This window comes from Cloeon dipterum, chromosome 1 (assembly GCF_949628265.1).
Source record: "Cloeon dipterum chromosome 1, ieCloDipt1.1, whole genome shotgun sequence".
NCBI lineage: Eukaryota > Metazoa > Arthropoda > Insecta > Ephemeroptera > Baetidae > Cloeon > Cloeon dipterum.
In genome coordinates this window covers 24,215,215-24,236,896 of record NC_088786.1, presented here as the reverse complement: position 1 = coordinate 24,236,896, position 21,682 = coordinate 24,215,215, and the positions used below count along the sequence as shown (strand labels likewise).

The 21,682-nt window shown below is 40.5% G+C and overlaps 2 protein-coding genes across 2 annotated transcripts; one reads left to right on the top strand and one right to left on the bottom strand.

The window, feature by feature from the left end:
* The first annotated feature begins 6,646 nt into the window (after positions 1–6,646).
* On the top strand, positions 6,647–7,892 carry LOC135934606 (cuticle protein 76-like). Its single transcript, XM_065476496.1, has 2 exons — positions 6,647–6,804; positions 6,947–7,892. Exons 1-2 carry the CDS (start codon positions 6,793–6,795, stop codon positions 7,628–7,630), a joined length of 696 nt encoding a protein of 231 aa, XP_065332568.1. The 5' UTR covers positions 6,647–6,792; the 3' UTR covers positions 7,631–7,892.
* Positions 7,893–11,045: 3,153 nt separating this feature from the next.
* On the bottom strand, positions 11,046–11,985 carry LOC135934608 (cuticle protein 76-like). The gene is made up of 2 exons (XM_065476499.1): positions 11,826–11,985; positions 11,046–11,607 (listed from the first exon to the last, which is right to left on the bottom strand). Exons 1-2 carry the CDS (start codon positions 11,835–11,837, stop codon positions 11,122–11,124), a joined length of 498 nt encoding a protein of 165 aa, XP_065332571.1. The 5' UTR covers positions 11,838–11,985; the 3' UTR covers positions 11,046–11,121.
* Between the last annotated feature and the right edge of the window lie 9,697 nt (positions 11,986–21,682).

Sequence of the window (21,682 nt, the reverse complement as noted above, 5' to 3'; positions counted from 1 at the left end):
CATAATTCGTTTAGATCTGTTGACAGTTCCCACATTCGAATCTTTAAAAAAAAAATCGATCAACTTCAATTCCTAAAACCTCAATAATTGCAACCATTGATTTATTTAAATCCTTAGCCCAATTGTAAACTATTTTATTTCTTAAACTTTTTAGCTCTGAATAATTGATGCAGCCGATTTATTTTCCTGGTATTAAAAATTTCAGATAAAAATTTCCTCAAGTCCCAACAACTTCCTTAAGTAGCAGAATTTTTTAAATTTCGCGCAATAAAAAGAGCTTAAAAAAGCAGCTGCCAAGAAGAATCTGTAAAGATCAGTTTTAAAATGCCATAAAATTTCCACAGGCGTGATCAAACATCCAATCACGTGTTCCTAATCAATATAATATTATGCCCGCAGAGGAGCTTGGGCATAATTGAAAGAAAGCAACCTGTTCGCGAAGCTAATAGAACAGCGATCATTCATCTTAAGAGCACAGCATTATGAAAATCACGCTGACGCGCGATCGTAAATACTGAAATAATTGCATAACACCTCCGACTGCACAATCGACCGGCATCCAAATTCGCAACTTTACATTCGTTGCCATAGCTCTTTCCAGATCAGCACATAATTAGCTGCATTATTAAATCAAATGACCCGCGCCTTTTCCGCGACGTGCAACGAGAGCGTTTCTTTCGCACACCAGACAGCCGACATGCTCCACTCTGCGCGCCTGCAAGCAATTAAAAACGGCGCAGCGTCACCAACGCGCGCCGTTCACGGCCGCCAGTAAAATGCACGGTTCGACAAAAGGCAATTATCTGAGACTATTTAAGAGAAATCCTGCGCTTGACGAGCCACAGCAACGCCGGCGAACTGATGCAAAAAACTGTCTAGACCAAATCATCTCATACTATCGACATCAACAACCTCAACAGGAATTACACTGGCCAAAAATCCATTAACGGAGAGCCATTTTTGGAGTTTGGACGTTGCCTTTAGCCTCGGAAACAGTATCATACATGGCATAAATGTAACACCTATAAAATTAAATTAATTCAAGGATGCTTTTAATTAAACTGAAAATGTAATTCATAAATCAATCGAGAAACTACACACAATCGTCAATGAAAGTATTTAAGACGTTTAAACAAAATTTATAACACATTTTGGATATATGTATATACCATATTTAATGAATCTTTAGAAGCTTGTGTACTTCAAATCAACAATCATTGCCACGATTAAACGCTGATAGCAAAATTATAATTAAACATGCAATGAATGGGCAGGTGCCAAATTAACTAATTTAAATCCCAAAAAAGACGGTTGCTTTATGTTTGCAGCATCTGATTTTTATGAAACAATGATGAAACTGAATTTCTTGCACGATCAAAGTAAAGTGTCGTTTATTGTTAGAACGAGTGGTCTTTCCGGTCAGCGACGCCTTGTCAGACACAACGCAAACACGGTCAATCGTTTGCTGCAGTCAGCCTGCTTTGCGGTTTCGCAGATGATTGCTTCCTTTATGATATTGATTGTAAAAAATTGAATAATTTTTAACTGTTGGAGTTATTTCTATTCCTGTCTAAAAATGTATTGTTTGTACATATATAGCTTTGTGCGAGTTACAATTATTAATAAACTGAACGTTCTCATGTCACGATGCACTATAGATTTTTTTGTATTAAAACTTCATAGATGGCACGTTTTTTTATCTTTTTTCCTCCTCTTGATTAGTTTGGTCAACAGCAGGCAATGGTCCCCAAATTCGATTTACAGGTTCAAATATAAATTCCATGTTCTTTTTAAAATTATTTTCTAGTATTGGAATCTTATTTCTAATTTTTCCTCAGTTTTTGTGCAATAAGTTTGTTTTCAAATAACTAAAAAATCTCTACATTGATCGGAAAATTGCAATGAAAGTACCAAGTCAAAATTTTGTTTAGGCTCTGTAGAAGTTTTTTTTAAGTTGGAAGCAAAGCAACTAGTTACGTTTTGGAGTTTGCTAGTTTAGATGGTTTTTGATGATACAAGCGTATGAATAACATTAGGTTTTTGCATGATTCGTGCTCGTTGATACTTCCATAGCGATTGGAAGCTCATGATTGGCTATTGATTGGCCAAATTTTGAAGTACTGTGTTATCCCTTACATTTGCATTATTAATTTAATGTTGCACTTTTAGTTTTCCTCAATATAACACTACAAAATAATTTGAAACTTGATTGAATATAGCATCAGCATGTTACGTTTGAGTGTGATTTGTAACTTTAAACCAGGAAGTTTTATTTTTAACTTGTTTGCGGTTAAAACCAGAACTTATTATAGTTTGGGTGAAATGTAAAATTTATTCTTGGTTCAGCGGGCGGCTTCTAATTTTAGTAATAATAAGCAATGACGCAATTCACAATTTGATTGGATCACGATCGTCAGTGCGGGCAGAAATTCGACGGCCATCTCGTAACAAACTTTTATTTTCACAAATGTAATGTTATTATTACATGTATGTGTGAGCTTTTGCGATCAAGCTGTGCGATAAGCGTAGCGAGTGTGGATCATGTATCATTACCAGTACCCGCCGTGCGCTCTCACACATTTCTCGATCTCTCACAGGAGCACGTGTGAGCTGGCCGAATTTTCACTCCAATAAAAAATGATGAAATTTTCAAGCGTGTTTGTGGGAAAAAATGAGCTGTCAGGTGTGATATTAATTTACACTTGTTACTTTTGCACACGTGAGGAGTTTTTTTGCAGCCTTTGCGATCAGGGCCAATTGATAATCCAAGCCAGGCTCGATCATTATTATTTCCAATTATTTCGTGTTCGCTTGTACGTGATGTGTTAATTGCCACCTTAAACAATGATGGGTTTTAGGTAAACAAACTGCGCGTAATTGTTGAATGTCGGCAATTAAACGTAATTGGTTGACTGACATAGAGATATATTATGGCGCCCATTAATGCAAATTGCTGCTTTTTTATTGCATCCCGTTATACAAATATCATTTTGAAACTTTCCGTGCCCTTTTGCTTAAAATTTATCACAGGATCTCGCTAGCAATTTTCCTGTCAAACAGCGGTCGCATTTCTTCATGTTTCAAATTACTTCACTTTTGGTCTCAGGCTATTTAAGGGTCAATGTTGCCGAACGGCTGCAAATAGATCAATTTCAATGTGTCAATATTGTGACAAAATAATTTACGTTAAATATTTACAAGAATTTTGTTTCGTTTCATGACCGTTGTTGATTTTTCCAACGAATCAATTTTCGAAACTTAGCAAATCTGCGCCATTTAGGATTGCATTCCTGTGTCACGACATCAGTAAATTTTTAAATTCAAACTCAAAATTCTATATTCCTATCCACGAAATGATATCAAATGCAAACAAATAAAAATGAATAATAAAACAAGCAATTTGAAACTAGTACTTCTTACTTATTGTCAAACCAGAATGCAGTCTTCACTGTTGAGTCACATGTTCACGAGAAACGCTTGCCACAGTTATCATTAATTTTATTTGAAATAGAATTCGCTGAAAATTGTCTAAAATAATTTTCATGTTAAAACACTATATATAACAAAGAATTAGCTTCTGCCATTTCCTCGACTGAGAATAGAAATATCAAACTTTGTAACTAACTGCAAAAATGCAAAGTGATGAAACTAATGTTGGTCCCTATGTTTTATCTTTGGGTTCAGTGAAGTATTCATCAAAGCTTAAAGTTATTCACAATAGCATTCCAAGCAACGCAAATCATTTAGTTTTTTTGCAAAATATTTATATATTTTAATTGTAGTGCGGGTATAAACTGACAATTTTGTAAATTATCATTTCATATGAATTTCCAAGCCAAATAGAAAATTTTAATAATATGAAGCAATTTATCATCGATTTGCATATAATTGACATGGGAATACTCGCTCGTTTCCTAATGACTTGACCTGATATTAAGCTTTATAAGTGTACAAAGAGGTGTGTCGCAATCGGCGGCGGTCAACTTTAAGCTTAACCCCAAATGACTCGCAGCATTTTAGTAACTCGATTTTCATCTACACATTAGGCAACTCATGATTCTGCCAGATCGGGAGAGAGAGACAAAAATATTTAGATTGATGTGATACGCCGCATTAACAATTACTCGCGGTCTGCAACACAATGGACGCTGAGATAAAGATACACAGCGCGCTCTTGATACTCGCAAAAGGGCATTCCAATTTTGCACATGCACGCTCGCTTTTTGCCGCGCTCGAGATTTGCATGTTGCTTTTGTTTAGTGATTGACATCTCGCAACAAACGCAGCGGCTACTTGCATTTGCTAAATGTAAAACATGGTTTTGTTTGGTCTGCCGACGCAATTACAGCATTCGCCCAGCCGCCAATCACGCTGAAATGATAGATTACCGCTGCCGAGGAAATCGGACGACGGGATTTTATTTACCAACTTTCAAGGTTATCAGGTGGCAAGAAGTTCGTTACGCTTCTTTTAAAAGAACGATCTAGAAATGAATGTTCATTTTAATGCATGCTCGAGGTCTTTCAATTCACCTTAAAATAAATAAGCGAATCACAAAAACATGTTTACGATCCGCACGTGAGAGTAAAAAACACTATATCGAATTAAAAAAATAAAAATAAAAAAATCATTCACTGGATCATAAACAAAAATAGGAACACGCCCATTGAGTGATATTTCCAGAAGTGTGATTGACACATATATTGTTTCTGTTATTTCTGTTAAAAATGTAATCCAAGACCTTGAAAATGCTGTTTCTTCATCACAGAAATTTTAATACGACTTTTTGTGAAAAAATTAAGACTTGGTTTAATGTATTTGTCTTTCGAAACAATATGATTTGACATATTCCATAATCACCTTTGTAATTCTTTTATGACCAATGTGGATAACTTCAAAGAGTTATTCTTGTAAATTTCCAGCATGAAATGCAACGTATTTCAGTTTCAAACGAAAATGTTTCTAAAAATGTCACATTTTTAACCCTGTTTCTAAAAATGTCACATTTTTAACCCTGTTTCTAACTCTCGTGATTTGTTTAGCTGAAAGCTTTTTTTAAAATATCTGGAAAAATAGCTGAAAAATGTTCTCAAATGATAATTGTAATAAATGAGCTTTTAAATCAAATCGTGGTTTTATTTTGCAAGTTTTTACCATCTGTGCACTTTTATTTGAGTTTTTACTTTTAGCTCACATATAACATATAAAGAGCCAAATTTCAAGGCTGTTGTGTGCTTTGGAATTTGTTTTCTATTGTTTTTCCTGTGGGTTAGGGCAACAATTTATAATTTTTTGGCCAGTTACTGTTTGCCTTTTCTGATACTTTACATAAATATTTTATCTAATAAATTGTATCTTGTGATTTACATTAACGAGAATAAACATGAGTAATTATCTAATCTAGCACAATTGAAATTCAAGCTGAAACGTGTATCATGTGTCGGCGGTAAAAAAAAGCGGCTTTCAGAAATAGAGACATCAACGATCGGTGCAGGCTTAATTAATGGCCTTTTGCTTTCATGTGCTTCGATAAGGAGGCGACGACACGCTTAGCCGCACAGGCCTATAATTTATGCAAATAAAGTCCGGCGTGAGACGACGGCAGCTGCCCTCTTGTCTAGGATGACCACCAGTTAGCAAGCCGTGTTTTATGAATGAGCGAGCCGGCGTGAATGAGTACCAGCGCGCTGCGTTTTTTACGCTTCACAAAGGTGCAACCTATAATTTTGCCTCGTGGCCGCGCACACACCGTCAGTTATCGCACAATTCTCATCTTAATTACGAATGGGCCCGGCCAGCAGCTGTGTGTAAATCAAGTGTCGTGCCGAGAGAATTTTCGGATGCAAATAACGGGTCCACCCATCTGCACGTCGTAAATCGCAGTGATTACGTACGTGTGGCATTATTCAACCTGGTGTATGGCGGTTGAATGGGCGCATTAGGATTGAAGGATGCTGGCGTAAACAGGAGATGACTTTTAAGACTGTTATTACCGCCTTTTTCAACGCGAATCTAGATCAAGGGAGGCTGCCTGCGTGAAAAACAATGCATCTGAAAAATTCAAATTCAATTACACGCCGACGGAACTCAATTGGCACGCGCGGGCAGATCAGAGCCCGCGCACGCAATTAAGCAGAGAGCAGAGATAATGAGAAATCGAGCGAGTGATGCAAGCATATGGCATTATGCGCGTTGATTGATCTTTCCTCTGAGGGCCGGCGGCGAAATTTATCCGCGGCATGATCGCAATTTGTGCGCGGAGAGTGCAGCAGCGGCGCTGATTCATTAACAGTTACAAAACACGCATCTGGATCTTGAGAGAGCTGCGCCCGGGACCAAAGGTTGCGCTCGCGTGGAAACAATTAAAATTACGCAAAGTCGTCCGATCGTCCGGCTGCTCTGGTTGACACGTCCATAAAGATCCGACTTGACCGCGAGGAAACCACCGATCGCGGTGAGGTAACCCGCGTGGCTGTCAGCACGCGAACAGCGGCGGAGGACAGGCGCGTTTCATCACGCGCGGCGAGAAGCAGAAACAGAAAACCACCTCTTCTGCATGCTTCTTCCCTTCTTTCCGCGTCCCCGCGCGCTGCGACCCCACCCTTTGTTGATTCAGAAGGGACCCACGGTTAGATGGATAGATCGCCTTTAGGCCAGGGCAGAGTGCGCGCCATAGCTTGGAGAAAGTATTTCCCTGTGAGTGTCCAACTATATAAAGGAACCGCACCGCTGGCATCACTATCATTTCTCAGCTTGCAATCCACAGCAGCTCAGCAAACTCACTCAATCACAATGGCCTTTAAGGTGCGTCCTCCACACCTTCAGTGCTTTTTCATTTGGGCTTCGGGTGCAAATCGAAATTTGGATTACGTTCGCTGCCGCATTTCGATTTGACCCTGCTCCTCTGATTTTCGAATTTTTCAAAAAAATATTTTTCTGCCCGCAGTTTGTCGTGTTCGCCGCCTGCCTGGCCGCCGCCAACGCCGGAGTTGTCGCTCCCCTGTCCTATGGCGCCCCCGCTGCCTATGCTGCGCCCGCCTATGCCAGCTACGCCGCCCCCGCCGTCTCGGCCGTCTCCTCCAACACCCTCCGCAGCTTCGGCAATGTCGGCCAGGTCAGCACCTACAGCAAGGCCCTCGACACTCCCTTCTCCAGCGTGCGCAAGTCTGACATCCGTGTGACCAACGACGCCCCCGCCTACGCTACCTACGCCGCCCCCGCTTACACCAGCTACGCCGCTCCCGCCTACGCTAAGGTCGCCGCCCCCGTGTCCTACGCCGCCCCCGCCCTGGCTCACACCGCCTACGCCGCTCCCGCCTACGCCAGCTATGCTGCCCCCGCCATCACTAAGGTCGCCACCCCCGTTTCCTACGCCGCCCCTGCCCTGGCTCACACCGCCTACGCCGCCCCCGCCTACGCTAGCTATGCTGCTCCCGCCATCGCTAAGGTCGCCACCCCCGTGTCCTACGCCGCCCCCGCCCTGACCCACACCGCCTATGCCGCTCCCGCTGCCTACGCCGCCCCCGTCGCCAAGGTGGCTTCCCCCGCCCTGCTCGGAGTTGCCTACTCCGCCGCCCCTGCCGTCGCCCACATGACCTTCCAGGGTTACGGAATCAACTATGCCTACTAAGTAGTTGTTACCCGTTTTGACCCGACGATTGTGCAGAGCCTAAAGACTTTTGTACATAGCCTACTGTGATTGCACTATTACTTTTGTGTTTTTGACTTCCTTCCTCATCATTACATGTTTTCCTCACACAGAGCATTTTGTTATTATTGAGAGGATCATTGTATCGCCGAACTCTCATCCATGAGGCGCATCGCACATCTCGCCAATCTATTTCTTATTGTTTCAATTGCACAATAAAAAATCGCCTGAAATATTAATAATATCCATTCAAGTTTTACTTTTATCGCTGGAAACCCATCTTATTGCCTAAACCGTTTTTCGAGATTGCACAATGAGCGATTTGGTTCAGAGAAATCTGCATGATCGGTTCGAGAGCAAACGCTCCCGACTGTTTGAGTGGCCCAATTCGTCCGCTCACCTCTTCGAGTGATCTCTTACACGCTCGCTCGGCGCTCAACAAATAAAACTTGTTTTTTCACACGTCAACTCTTCCAAACCGATTACTCAACGCTGAATGAGATAATAATCGCGAGCAGCTAAATTGTGAAAACCACAAAAGCTATATGTTTCTTCTTGGGTTATAACTCTCGAGTAAAAACAAGGAAACCTTTATCCTGATCTGAATAGCATCTTGTGACGCTTCAAATGTAGCTATGCAACTAGATCAAGGCAAACTCTAAGTATCCAATGAAAGGGAGATTTGGTTTGCGTTTACCCAACAAGGTTTTTTAGATGGCAAATGTCATTTATTGTGTTTTCTTTTGATGATCAAGTAGGAATGAGAAGATAATTCTTACTACAAAAATAGAGTAAGATGAACAGCTAACAGATTTTTGTTAGAGGAATATAAATCGAACAATTCTTGTTGAAAAGATTTTTCCTCGCACCAAAAAATAGCCTGGTTATTTAAAGCGTTGGAACAAAAGACGCACATCTCCAATGCTCCAATTTGTGAAATCGTCCTTTCATTGGCCCATAGTATGAAACTTCAATAATATTATAAGTGAAATTACATAGTATATATGGTGGTATAAAAATGCATATTTGTCGTGGATAACGATGGTATTGAGTTAGCCAGCTAATCCTTAATTAAATTAAAATGAATCTAAAAAAACGAATTAAGCTATTTTGATTTTTGACAATAAAGGAATGGAATTATTTTTTTTAATAATGTTTTTTGTACAAAAAATCCCTGCAAACTAAAATCAAAGTGATCTTTTAAAATATCCACAGTACGTAAAGCGCTATTCTATGAGTGCGATATAATATTTGTTGAGGCTATAAAATAGATTCCTTTCAAAGTGTAAAAATAGGGAAACTCCTAGCATAATCGTTTCAATAACCTCCACTGTCACATAATAACGGCCTATAAGTGACTAATTAGCGTGCTGCAATCTTCACGACAGCACGGTGACTTTCGCAAAAAGATTCTAAAAGAAATTGCGACCCGAGGTGATCTAGCCACTGTGACGCTTGACTCATAAAATAAACTAGATATCATTTAAACAATTGCATTTGAGTGAAACCGCGCACATTTAAGTCCTTTCCTCGCCTCCTCATGAATGCAATTATAAGTCCGCTGGATGCACGCACGTGTTGCCACTTTCTTATTTATTTCCCTTTTTCCTCGCCAAGACACGTGCGAAATCTTCCGCTCCAAGTGGAAGCTTTTGGCATTAATTATTTTGCAAGTTGGCAAGGCACCGCTGCTGTGCGCCAGAACTAATAAAACTAAGTCTAAATGACTCCGGAAATTTTTTAGAGACTAATGAACTGCATAATTATTATTGTTTCAATTCCATAAAGACTTTGCAACTGATACACCAGTATAGCGTGGTCAACAACCAGAGAAACAAATATCGGCACCGTCAGTTCCATTTCTTTGAAGGGAGCTCCATCTGTCCAGTGGCTGCACACATACGCTTAAGAAAGGTGTCGGTTATGCCAATCACATATCAGAAATTAGCAAACGACCTTGCAAATTAGTTTCAAAAAGTCGAGTGGTCCAACCGCGAGATGGCGGCTCCAAGTCTGCACAGCTTCGAGTGATTAAAAAAATTGCAATATATTTAAGCCCGAAACAGGTCATGTGCTTCCCCAATCACTTTGATTTTTAAATTTAAAGATCATGTTGCACAAAAGCAATGATTTTGAAGCAGTGGGAATTGAGACTAAGCAGTATACAAAAATAAAAAAAACATTTGTTGATTCACCTCATATTTAAATATCGATCCAAAACTTACAGTAATGTGGCGCAATTTTGGATGCTGAACCAGACCTGTAGTCTGTAGTGTGGCGAGTGATTTAGAGTAGTGGTAAATTTTGTTTCTATTTTATTCACGAGTTTCAGCAGGTTGTTCGCTAACTCTATCAATGCCTAACTTCTCGATAGTTAAATTTTATATATTTATAAATGCATGATATGAAAACCTAATTTGGAGAAATAAACCGAGATGAATTGAATTGATCTATCTAATAACCATGATTAAAAACCGAATGAACGAAAAATTAATTTATAGGCTATCATTTTCATCTGTGCATACAGATTCTCTTAAAAGTGATTAAAAGGTTTTAATAACCAGATTACCATTCGTGCAAATGTTCTCGCAAATTCAGCTCTGAAGTTTTGATCTCCAACCTTAATTGAAAATGTTATTTTCTCGCTTACAAGTAACAAGCAGAACTTAGATCAGAAGCAAAAAAAGTCCGCTCGCTCGCGTGGCTGGCTTAAGTTAGCCAAATTCACGGCTGACGGCTGCCCTAGTGGCCCAAAATTAGCCGGCTGGTGCGGCGCGGCTGGCTGAGGCCTCTATACTGCACGAGTTAAATAAAATAATAATAAAAAATAAATAAATGAAAAGTATAAGATAAAAGTTGAGAGTATCCGCAAAAGAAGGACAGTAAAAAATTATCCCTTGCCACACTGCACAACAAAATGGAAAAAAAACATTTCAATTTACGTGTTCACAAAACTTGTAGCTATATATTTTGGATATAATGAAAAAGTAAAGAATAATTAGTTAATAAATGCTTGTAAACATGAGTACAGAAATAATCGAAGATTAGAGTCGATGCCAAATGAAATACTGATTGAATTTAAACTTAAAAATATTTATATATGTATATCGAGCTAATTATGCAGAGGGAAAAAATGCAAAAAAAGAAGCAAATGGAAAATTGCTTGCGTGACTCAAGTTATGAATGGAAAGTTGGCATAAGGAAGCTTTTGGCGAATCAATCGTTCTATAGCAATGATCTGATCCTGGCAACGCCTATTATAACCTGCAGCACTTAAATTTAACAAGGAGTGACTGCGCAAGTTTGATCAGCATTCTAAACATTCGTACAGGGTCAATTACCACCGAAAGATATTATTGCAAAAAAAGTAATGTGGATATTGAATCAGACAATCGGATTTCAGAGGTGTTCAGAAATAATTTATTACATTTTTACAAGATGACATTTGGTAAATAAATAAGAATCAGGCTTATTTAGTAGGCATAGTGAGCGCCAAGTCCGTCGAAGCTGTAGTGAGCGACGGCGGGGGCAGCGGAGTAGGCAACGCCGAGGGCGGCGGGGTGAGCGGAGATGGCGGGGGCGGCGTAGGTGGCGTGAGCGACAGCGGGGGCGGCATAGGTGGCGTGAGCGACGGCGGGGGCGGCGTAGCTGGTGTAGGCGGGGGCAGCATAGCTGGTGTAAGCGGGGGCGGCATAGGTGGCGTAGGTGCGGGCATCGTTGGTCACACGGATGTCAGACTTGCGCACGCTGGAGTAGGGGGTGTCCAGGGACTTGCTGTAGGTGCTGACCTGGCCGACATTGCCGAAGCTGCGGAGGGTGTTCTGGGACACCGACGAGATGGCGGGGGCGCCAACGGCCAGGGGGGAGGCGTACGCCGAGGCGGTGTAGGCGGGGGCGGCATAGGACAGAGGAGCCAGTCCAGCGTTGGCGGCGGCCACGCAGGCGGCGAAGACGACAAACTGCGCACAGATAAGCTCCGGTTAAAATTTGGCAAAGTGGTGAAAATTTAAAAATTAAAAAAAGTCTGGTTGTTGGTTGAAAAACTTGTTGCTGCCGAAAGGGCGTTGGTCTGTTTTGCAAGCGAGGTGCTGCGCCCGCAAAAAGCGGGCCGGGCGACCGGGTGAAAAGTGAAAAGTGGGCTGTTTCCCAAACCAGTAAATCCAGTGGAGCGACTTACCTTGAAGGCCATTGTGTGTTGTTTGAGATTCAGTGGAGAGACAACTGATATCAGCTTGGACCGACCATTGGACTTTTATATGAAACACCTCGGTCGCTCCACCCGCGGTGGGGAAGGGTGAGAAAGCAAGGCAAGGCCTATCACCGCCTGCGAAAAAATAATGCAAACACACACTAACACGCCTTGTTCTGCTTCCACCACTTTTTTGTCTAATGCACCTCAAGCGGCCAACAGGCTGTCGAGATCGCCGGCCGCAGACAACAATTATTACTCCCAACACGGCGGCAATACGTGTGCATGCGTGTGTAAGGCTATTTTCGTATTCCATTTTTGCGTCCGCGGAGATTTTATTAGCCGCCTTAATAGTATTACTGCTCTCGGGAACACCTTGAACATGATATAATAACGCACGATTTTTTAATTTATTGTCACGCACATGCCTGCACTCAATCTCGACCCTAATCGAGTGTCTTTTGTCTGCAAAAAAAAATGCCGATCGAGGACGATTACTTCGAACGCGCCAGCATCCGAGTGTAATAAAATGATTGACTCACGTCATCTAGATCAGGTTTCACTAATGAGCATCCACTTATAACAGCTCGTCTTACATGCAAAAAAGCCAGCAGACCACTTGTGGGATTTCCTTTTCTTACTTTTAAATCTTGTCCTCAATCCGTGCTAATGTTTTTGACGCATTTGGAAATTTATTGCTCTTGATTGAGGTATTATATAACATCGTGCTCGCCTTTTGCGACGCCAATCTAGATATTGTCGTGCGCCACTTCGTTTTCAATTTGGTAATGCGTTTATTTCAATAGAGCGTTTCGCTCGAGGCGTTGCGAGTCCAAGACTCTCATCGCGATCTAGCGACTCATCCGACGGCCAAGCACGATTTCTCCGAGGGATGAGTCCAAGATTACACAGTGTTGTCGTTTCGTAATGTTATATCTCCAGAGTTGTTGTTCTTCTCTTCTCACGCTGTTGTGTTCGAGACCGCAAAGATCGCCACACACGCCACTGCTGATAATTGCTCTGTTTTTGATCCTTGGGACTGATCGATTGTGTTAAGACACAAAATCGTCCATAATAAGGTCAACTTTACTAGATTGAAGGACTTTCCCGCTGCATTTCAGTGTAGCGGAATAAACACGATATATTTTATAATATTTATAATCATTTGTATCAACAAAAATGGTTGAAATAACATTTTAATTATTTAAAAAAGATGACCATGATCGCTTGGGAATTAATTTTTCTACCAAAGCAGTCGGTTTTTATGGCAAAAATGGTCGTTATCGGAGAGAAAAGACTGTAATATTAACATATAGGAGAATAACAAATTATTTGAGCATGTGTGGTTTTTCTCAAAGAAAAAAAAGAATCTCTTTAGCCATCTTTGACAGATTTATAATTAGAAACCAGAATATATAATTTGAATTTAGTTTTGGCTCGATCAAAAATATTGACAGCGTCAGAGAAATTTTTTAGTAATTTAGTCGGTTTTATGGTCCAAAACATTCGATTTAGTTGTCATAAAGATCATCTAATTTTAGCTGGTATTTAGCACATTACTGGAAGAGGTGTACTAAACACACAACCATTAAATCGCATCAATAATTATCTCAAATGTACCTACGTGAGATAAAGTTTATATTTAATAGTCTAGAATAGGCAAACTAAATAGCAAGAACAATTTTTTATTTACCTTATAAAAAGAATCATAATTATTTGTGTCCTCGTTAAGATTTATGTTGTCGTTTGCGTTCTACAGAATTTAATCAAACTTTCTTTGTCTAATGATTTCTTTGGGAAAATCATAAAAAACTGTCTGAAATCGATAGCCATGCAACAAAATATGTATCTGGCCACAGGGGAACCTAATAACTTAATAACTATCGAAAGTTAAGTCAAACCTTTCCTGCTCAGTCCAAAGTCATGCAAGAGACACGTGTAAAGCTGCATAAGCGATTAATATTAATTTAAAACATCCGCGTGCAAGTTCAGCAGCCGCCGAAACCCGTCAATCGGCTGGTTAATCAAAATAAGCAACAGACCCACGAGACGTTTGTTGCCTCACTCTCTCGGTGAGAGCAGCCGAGAGAAAGAGAGACACAAAACCATCGGCTGCATTCGGCATCCCAACCGGACAAGTTGTTAATGAAATACTCGGCGGAGGCGGTCGAGAGAGCAGTACACATGCGAGTGCTGTGTAATTATTAAAAGCGACCCAGCCCTGGTGCCGCTCGAATATTGTTATCCGTAAATGCCGACGAGGTGTGTTATGTGATCTCGATCCCATTTTAAAAAGTGAAAGTGGCCGCGAGCTCGGGCAACGCAAAAATTATATTGGCGAGCCCTCCTCAATTTGTAGCTAATGAGCGAGCGAGTTTTCTGGAGCTGCAGCAGCCGCGGGTCGGCGCGGCACACGCGGTTGACAATAAATCTGGCGATCCCACGCAAAACGCACCGCAAAAAAAACATTTCTTGCCCCATCGCGTTGCGTAATATCTTCTAAAACGCTGCCAGCTGCTCGCTTTTTTCCACATGTGAAGAACGGTCGCGAAATTTTGCGCATAATCGCATGCAAATTGCTGTTCGGTGGTGTAATGACCTGTTTCGGCGGCGGGCGGCATTTTTTCCTCTTGGGCCGCTCATTCATTAAGTGCCGCTCGAAAAATCGGATTTTTGTTTGCTAAGCTACATTTTTACCGGCATGTTTGTGGAAATATCGCCTTTCAAACGCCTTTTACTTAATTACTTGCACCGTTGCGTAATCCGCGAGCCTCTTCTCAAAGGTCTCACATTCGTTCAAATACATAATATTACTGAACTAAAACGAAAGCGAGGTGTTCGAAGCGTGTGAGAGGTTGGGCCATGGAAAACAGGCGAAACGAGTCGCAACTAATTGCAAAAACTTAATCTCCGATAACGCGGTGGTCGCAATTCGTAAATTTTGACGCCGCTTTGGAATTGCCTTGCTTGTGGCCTTGACGCGAGGGCAATCTTTATGACTTATCACCGAGCGCCAGATTTAAACTGAAAAAACGCTGCACTCTCCACGCTACGCAGACAAAAAGTGCCCGGCTAATTTATTGTGATTGCGTAACAATTACATGTGGCGCGACCTTTCTTTCTTTACTCGGCCGAAAACCGGATTAGGCCTCGCACCTGATCATTTGAGCTCACACATCCTCTTTGCGAAACAGGCACGCATTTTGCAGCAGTTTCTGCGCAGCTGTGTCCGCACGGTGTCCGCTGCCAAGAGTCATTCCATCCGGTCGCGAGCCCGAAACGAAAACAACACGATAATTGCAGTCTTTGAGCAAACTGCTCCGAGAGCCATGATTAACCGCGGCCTTTTGTTCTTTCTCGAATGGGCCACCGGGTCGAAATCTAGTTTTTCATTCTTATCACGCGTTTGGCAATGAAAAGGTCGCGGCCCCGACGCCTGCGATTTTCTCTCAGGGCAAGCACGCAAAGTGAGTTATGCAGCCGGCTCGACCCGGGGGAAGCGCAGGTTGCAACCCCTGCACCCGGCGAAGTGTGGAATTTTGTTAAGCTTTGAATTTTGTTCTCCAGGACTCTACAGCCCCACGTATTTCACGTCTAAAGATAAAATAATAAATCAACTAAAAGAGGAAAATATTTTATAAAACTTCCTTCCCGCCATAAGAAGCACTGGTGAAATTGATTTTATTGTCTCTGGTTTAATGGTGATTTATTCCAGAAACTTCTACGTGTTAATTTAAGTGTGGCTCTTTCCTTGATTGATGTAGGCATAAACTTTTAAAAAATGGCCACGGAATTTTTTTATTCGTATTTTATATTATTGCCGGATTCAATTCCTCCACATTTATGTTAATTGGCTCTTGAAAATACGAATATCGTGAGCAGTTGTGTAACAAACTCGATTCACTTTTACATATGTACAGCTTTTAACAGGCCACAATATAGACAATGATTTATGATTCAATTGTTAGGTTAAAATTTTCATCTCAGAGCACAGAGTAGCCGATTGGTTTAAATTCATAATTGTGAGAGTGATTGTATAATTATTTAATTCCAAAGATCAAGAAAAAGGCAATTTATATGAGTTTTGAAAGCAATGAAAAGGCAATGATTATTATGTTGAAGAAAATTACAAACACGGTCGCCGCAATTTATCAAATATTCTGTACCATATGATTTCCCTAATTTCCTCTTGCATAATCGGTCATCAATAACGATGCATTAGCGCCACGAATTTCGGCTGCGGTTTAAGGTGTGTAGTAAACTGGTTAGAACTATTAGCCAGAGGCAATTTTCGAACACGATTACAATTAGTTACTTCAGTTTCCATGTATCATATTTTAATTGTTTTTTCCCCATCAAAACGCCGACCTCAAATTTCTCCGCTTGCATATAATAATATTCCAGCAAATTGAAATCCGCTCACGTCACGGCCGTTACATTTCGGCAAGAACATTTGATTGAGACACTCTCGGCATAATCTGTTCGCCGTGTTCGCATTCGCAGGGCAGCGATGGCTGATAAATCACTTTATGCGGGACAAGTACGATGCCGGCCGCGTTTATCGCCGGCCGTTACTATCATGGCTGAAATAAAAAGAGTTAAGTGGAGACACCTTTGCAGTGTGAACTTTGGCATCTCTGCTGGTGCGTGTGAAGACAAAGGCGGGCACGCACAAGCAGCGGATAATTGATCGCGTGTAATTTTGTAACGCGAAACAGACAAAGCGCCGCCAAAAGTGAGAGGCATCCCCGACAAATCTGCGTGTGTGGCGCGCGGAATTTTATATATGCATTGTTGCGAAAGAAAGGCCGTTGTTGGTTTGGGAGCAAAGTGCAATGCCCACACGCTGAATTAACATCTCTATCAGAGCACCTGAGCGCAAGCGAGAATTGTCGGCGCATGCATGGGGCGTGACTCGCCGCCGCGCTCCGCCGAATTCAACTATGAGACTGCACAATGCTCGTGTCGGATAATTAATTACGGGATGAAAGATCAATAAAATTATTATTGTTGCCAGTTCTTGACACAATTATTTACTCTCGTTGCTGAAATAATTGGTTTTGTTGTCGATTCGGCACTTGGGCGAGGAGAGGCTCGACGCTTGATGATCGTTAGGCGGCAACTGTAACTGTAATATCACGAACATTTGGTTTCGACACCTGAATAGCCTTAGGAAAGTGCAAAAATGCTCCTCACTTATGACGATAACGTTCAAATGTTAATGGGAACATCAATCTAGTGTTTCATACTTAGTGAGTTTTATTCGAGACAAAAGTTTGAATTTAATTTAAATTTAATGAATGTCATCAAGGTCAAGGCGATTTCAAAATTTTCACATTCGTGATTTTTAACCTTAGAATGTTTCCCAATAACTCTATTAACTTTGTAATATGGTAAGTTTCATGTTGTTGTACACCGTAGTTGCTTAATAAAAAATATTCTAATCTAATCTAAAACTTCCTTATGCAGTTTTTATTTTATTTTCACGTGTTTATAAATTATTTTTGCTTGTCATATCCATATTATGAGCAATTTCCAACAATTTTGACCGATCAATTTTTTGCCTGAATTATTTAAACAAAGGTAAATAAATTTGAGACAAAATTTAAAATTTTTCTTCAATCGCTAGAAGTAAAAAATATTTCTTGCTTACATGATCCACAATAACATGCCTTTTTCGAGTGTTGAATTGAAATTACTATTTTCCTACAAGGAAATAATACCAAATGCTGTTGAGAAATATTGTTAAAATTATCCTAAACTCGTTTGCATTTTTGTATTCAGCTTTAATTATCGGTTACTAGGAAATACACGAAATATCCCGAATGAACATAGTTAGTCTGTCGTGTTCAACATCTTACAATCAAATGAAAGGGAGCGGTTACTAGAATTCCCAGAAGCAGTTTACGTAACATTTTTGCAAACATGCTTTCCGGTAAATTAACTCTACACATTTAATAACCAAATAGTCTCCCGTTACCAAAGTTTGATATTTATTATTAAAAGTGATAGTCCTGTTATCGATTCAAAGAATTTTGTTGGATGCTTATTTGTCCAGCCGAAGCAATGCACCTTATTTTCCAGCAAAATTGATTTTTTTTTATTGGGGCAGAACAAGAATGAGTCTTGTCGGTCTGCACAGAAGACAATGTCAACAATTCTTTTTATGGAAATTCAACAATCTTTTCAATCGTCAGGGCATCATATACACTATAGCTAAAGAAATTAAAAAAATGCAATTAATATTGGATAAAGAGGGAAAACTTATGAAATTACTCTCAACCCATTTTATATTTTATCACATCAAAGGTTACCCTCATACATGGACCAGGCGGCGGCGGACACACTCAACCAAAATGTGGTCGATTATATCTGTGGGAAACAAAATATACACGAAACTGCAATAGGGCCACAAATTTTACGACTTTCCCAATAAATAAAAGGCGAGTCACGGCGTGGCCTGCCCGGGACGGTCCAAGGCGAAGCGAATCTTTCGTATTTAGTGTGATCGGTGATCGACCTCTGGCCGCGATCATGCACTCTCTCGCGTCTTCCACGGTGTGAGAAGAAAGAAAGCTTTGGCGGCAGCATTATGCAACCCGACCAAAACAAATCCTATTAGCTGCTGTTTATCGCACCTGCCAGGTCGAAATTCAAGGTCGGGTCCAACCTTTGACGGGTGAGGGCTCCTTCAGCAAATTTTGCCCGTGTCCGACGCGAATTCGGGTCCCGCATTCGAAATGGATGTATGCAACCTCGACAGGAAAATTATTTAAATAAAGGTTAGGCTCGCCTCTGAAAAACAAATTTGTTCTTTTAAAATAAAAGGTGACGGGCCCTTTAAAATTAACATGAAAATTGGGCAGAATATCCATACTTTTGAACTATGCTGATGCTGGGCTTGGAACCAATTTTAATTTACAAATTTAAAGTTCGGCAGAGAAAAAACCATGTTGTTGACTATTAACTCTGTTTAAACCTTCTGACAGGTTGCTGCAAAAATATGGAGTGAATTAATTTTCTTGTCGCATTAATATTAAATGTATCAGCTTGATATCGGTGGGTTTAAGAATAATTTTTTATGAAGTGCACGCAGGAACACGTGTTTTATTGCTCTATGTACGAGGCATTCCAGCTTCATTGCAAGGCAGCGAGATTTCGGCGTGTAGGACTTTTGACGGGCTGATAATTGCGCTGGGTGAGTCTTTATTTCGCGCCGCGCGGCCCTTCGTATAGAGTCCAAGGCTTTTTCCATTACGTTATTCAACTCAACGTGGCGTGATATAATAACTTGCCGCCTTCGAGATGGAAAGAATTAGATAATTAAATAGCAAATTGAATTTTTCAAACAATAAGTCACGCACTAGTTTGTGAAATTGCTATAAGCATTCATTGTGCGTGGATAAATTCGTGACCTCTGATCTTAAGCTTATAAACTACAGGCCAATTAGTATTTTGTGTACCATCTCGAAAGTACTAGAAAAAGTTGCTTACGATCAAATTATTCAGTACCTACAGGCGCACGAGGTTATAGACACTTTTCAATCAGGATTCCGCAGGCTGCATAGCACGACCACGGCGCTCCTCAAAATAACCGAGGATTTACGCCTAGCCATTTTCCGCAACGAAATCTCTCTGATGGTTTTCCTAGATTATTCAAAGGCATTTGACCTTGTTGATCATGCCTTACTCCTCAGCAAAATGCGCCAGCTCAATTTCTCTGAATCAGTGATAAAGTTTTTTAAGAGTTACTTGTCCGGCCGACTGCATGCAATTCGCGGTTCAGATGGCAAAATGTCTCAGTGGGTCAGTATTGAGGCTGGCGTTCCTCAGGGAGCTGTTTTAGGCCCACTTCTTTTTTCAATATTCACGCACGATGTGGTCAGCTTATTTAAAGGTCGGTGCAGCTACCATTTGTACGCTGATGACATTCAATTATACATTAGTTGCAAGCCGGATGAAATCGAAAGTGGCATTCTCAAAATGAACACAATATTAAGCGACGTCGTCAACTGGTCTGAAATGCACGGCCTAAAACTCAATCCACGCAAAACACAGGTGCTGTTAGTGGGCTCTGAGCGGCAACACTCCCGCGTACAGCTCGACTCAATCGGTAAAGTTAAAATTAAAGACAATGAAATTCAATTTAGCGATGAGATTGAGTTGCGAGAGGTTGAATTCGAGTTCAGCGAAAATGTGAAAAACCTAGGCATCGTTTTTGATAAAACCCTCTCCTGGCATGGCCAAGTTTCGCGAATTTTTCAAAGAGTTTACGGCACCTTAAAAAACTTACAAAAATTTAGAAGCGTAACCCCAGAGAAAATAAGAGTGCAACTTGTTAAGAGTTTAATCCTGCCTCATTTTGACTATGGCGACATTGTGTGTTGTAATCTCAGTACCTGTCAATTAAATAAGCTACAAATACTGCAGAATAATGTAATTCGTTATATTTATAATGTTAAACGTGGCCAAAAACTGTCTGATCTCTATAAAAAATGTCAAATATTAAATGTAGTCGATAGGAGAAATCTGCACGTGTTAGTGCAGACACACAAAATTCTGTACAAAAATTGTCCGCCTTATCTGTGCCATTTAGCAACCAAAATGTACGATGTAAATCTTTTTGGCAGGACAAGAGCGCATCAAATGAAACTACTGGCCCCATTTGTAAGTGTTGAAGTGCCCGAAAACTGTTTTCAAGTGCAGAGCTACCGTCTCTGGAACAATCTTCCGCCGAATTTGTGTCTCAACGGAAACCAAAGTGCATTCAAGGAATTTTTAAAAGAACAGTACCTCAAGAAATATTGAATCACCTCTCTTTTATACAATTATGTTCAAACTGATATTATTTTGTCTGGATATGGCAATGTATGGGGCAAAATAGCCCTGCAGAACCATAATAAAGATTACTTTGAAACTAAAATAAATCAAACGCGCAGCATCATAATTAAGCAAATAATCGTGCCAATCATAAAAACACTTTGTTTTGTTGTGCGGTATCGTTTATTTGTTTAGCCTTAACTTTTGAAAAAGAAGGTACATACTGATCGTTGAAACGTTGAATTGCTTTCAGCTTCAAAACAGAACACTGCGAAACCATAATGAATTTTGACTGTTGATTAAATATTTCAGTTTGAATATATGTGGCTGATATTTTGCGGGCGATTTTGGTGTTCAAAAGAATTTATTTATGAATTTTCTGAGGCTTTTCTGCCAAAAGAAATAAAACACCTTATTGTCAGTGATAAAAATGTATAATATGTAGAGAGTCTGATTTTCTTCCCACACACTATGAATGAGCTTTCGCAATTTTATTTGAAAATTTCAATATTGTCCTGAGTAGCCGATAATTTTTCATGATTGTTTAGAATCGAAGTATAGCAAACAACCGAAATGATAAATAAAAATTATAACGGTCGCAGTTTCAGCAAGAATTGATATTAAGACACACATTCGAAAGCCGGGCGGCCTTATGGAGTCTGCGGCGGTGACCTATACGCATTTGAATAGTCAATAAACCGCTCTAAATATCAGCTGGCAATTACCTGTGTTTCACTCAGCCTAGTGTTATTTGCCCGAGACATAATAATAATACTGCCTCGATCGAACAGAAATCAAGTGCATCTCTATTGTCCATGCTCTTTAACAAAGGACAAGGTTCCTGCGTCGGCGGCTATTCAAGGGAAACAGCCGGCGTTCTGAGCTGATTTCGTTCGGTCTTTGTGCAATCCCGACACCTGACTCCCCGGTTTGACGACGAATTTTTTTTGCACGAGAACGGAGCCACGAGGCACCGATAGGCGGGGCAATTATCTCGCGGCGCTTTGCCCCAGACCTTCATCAAA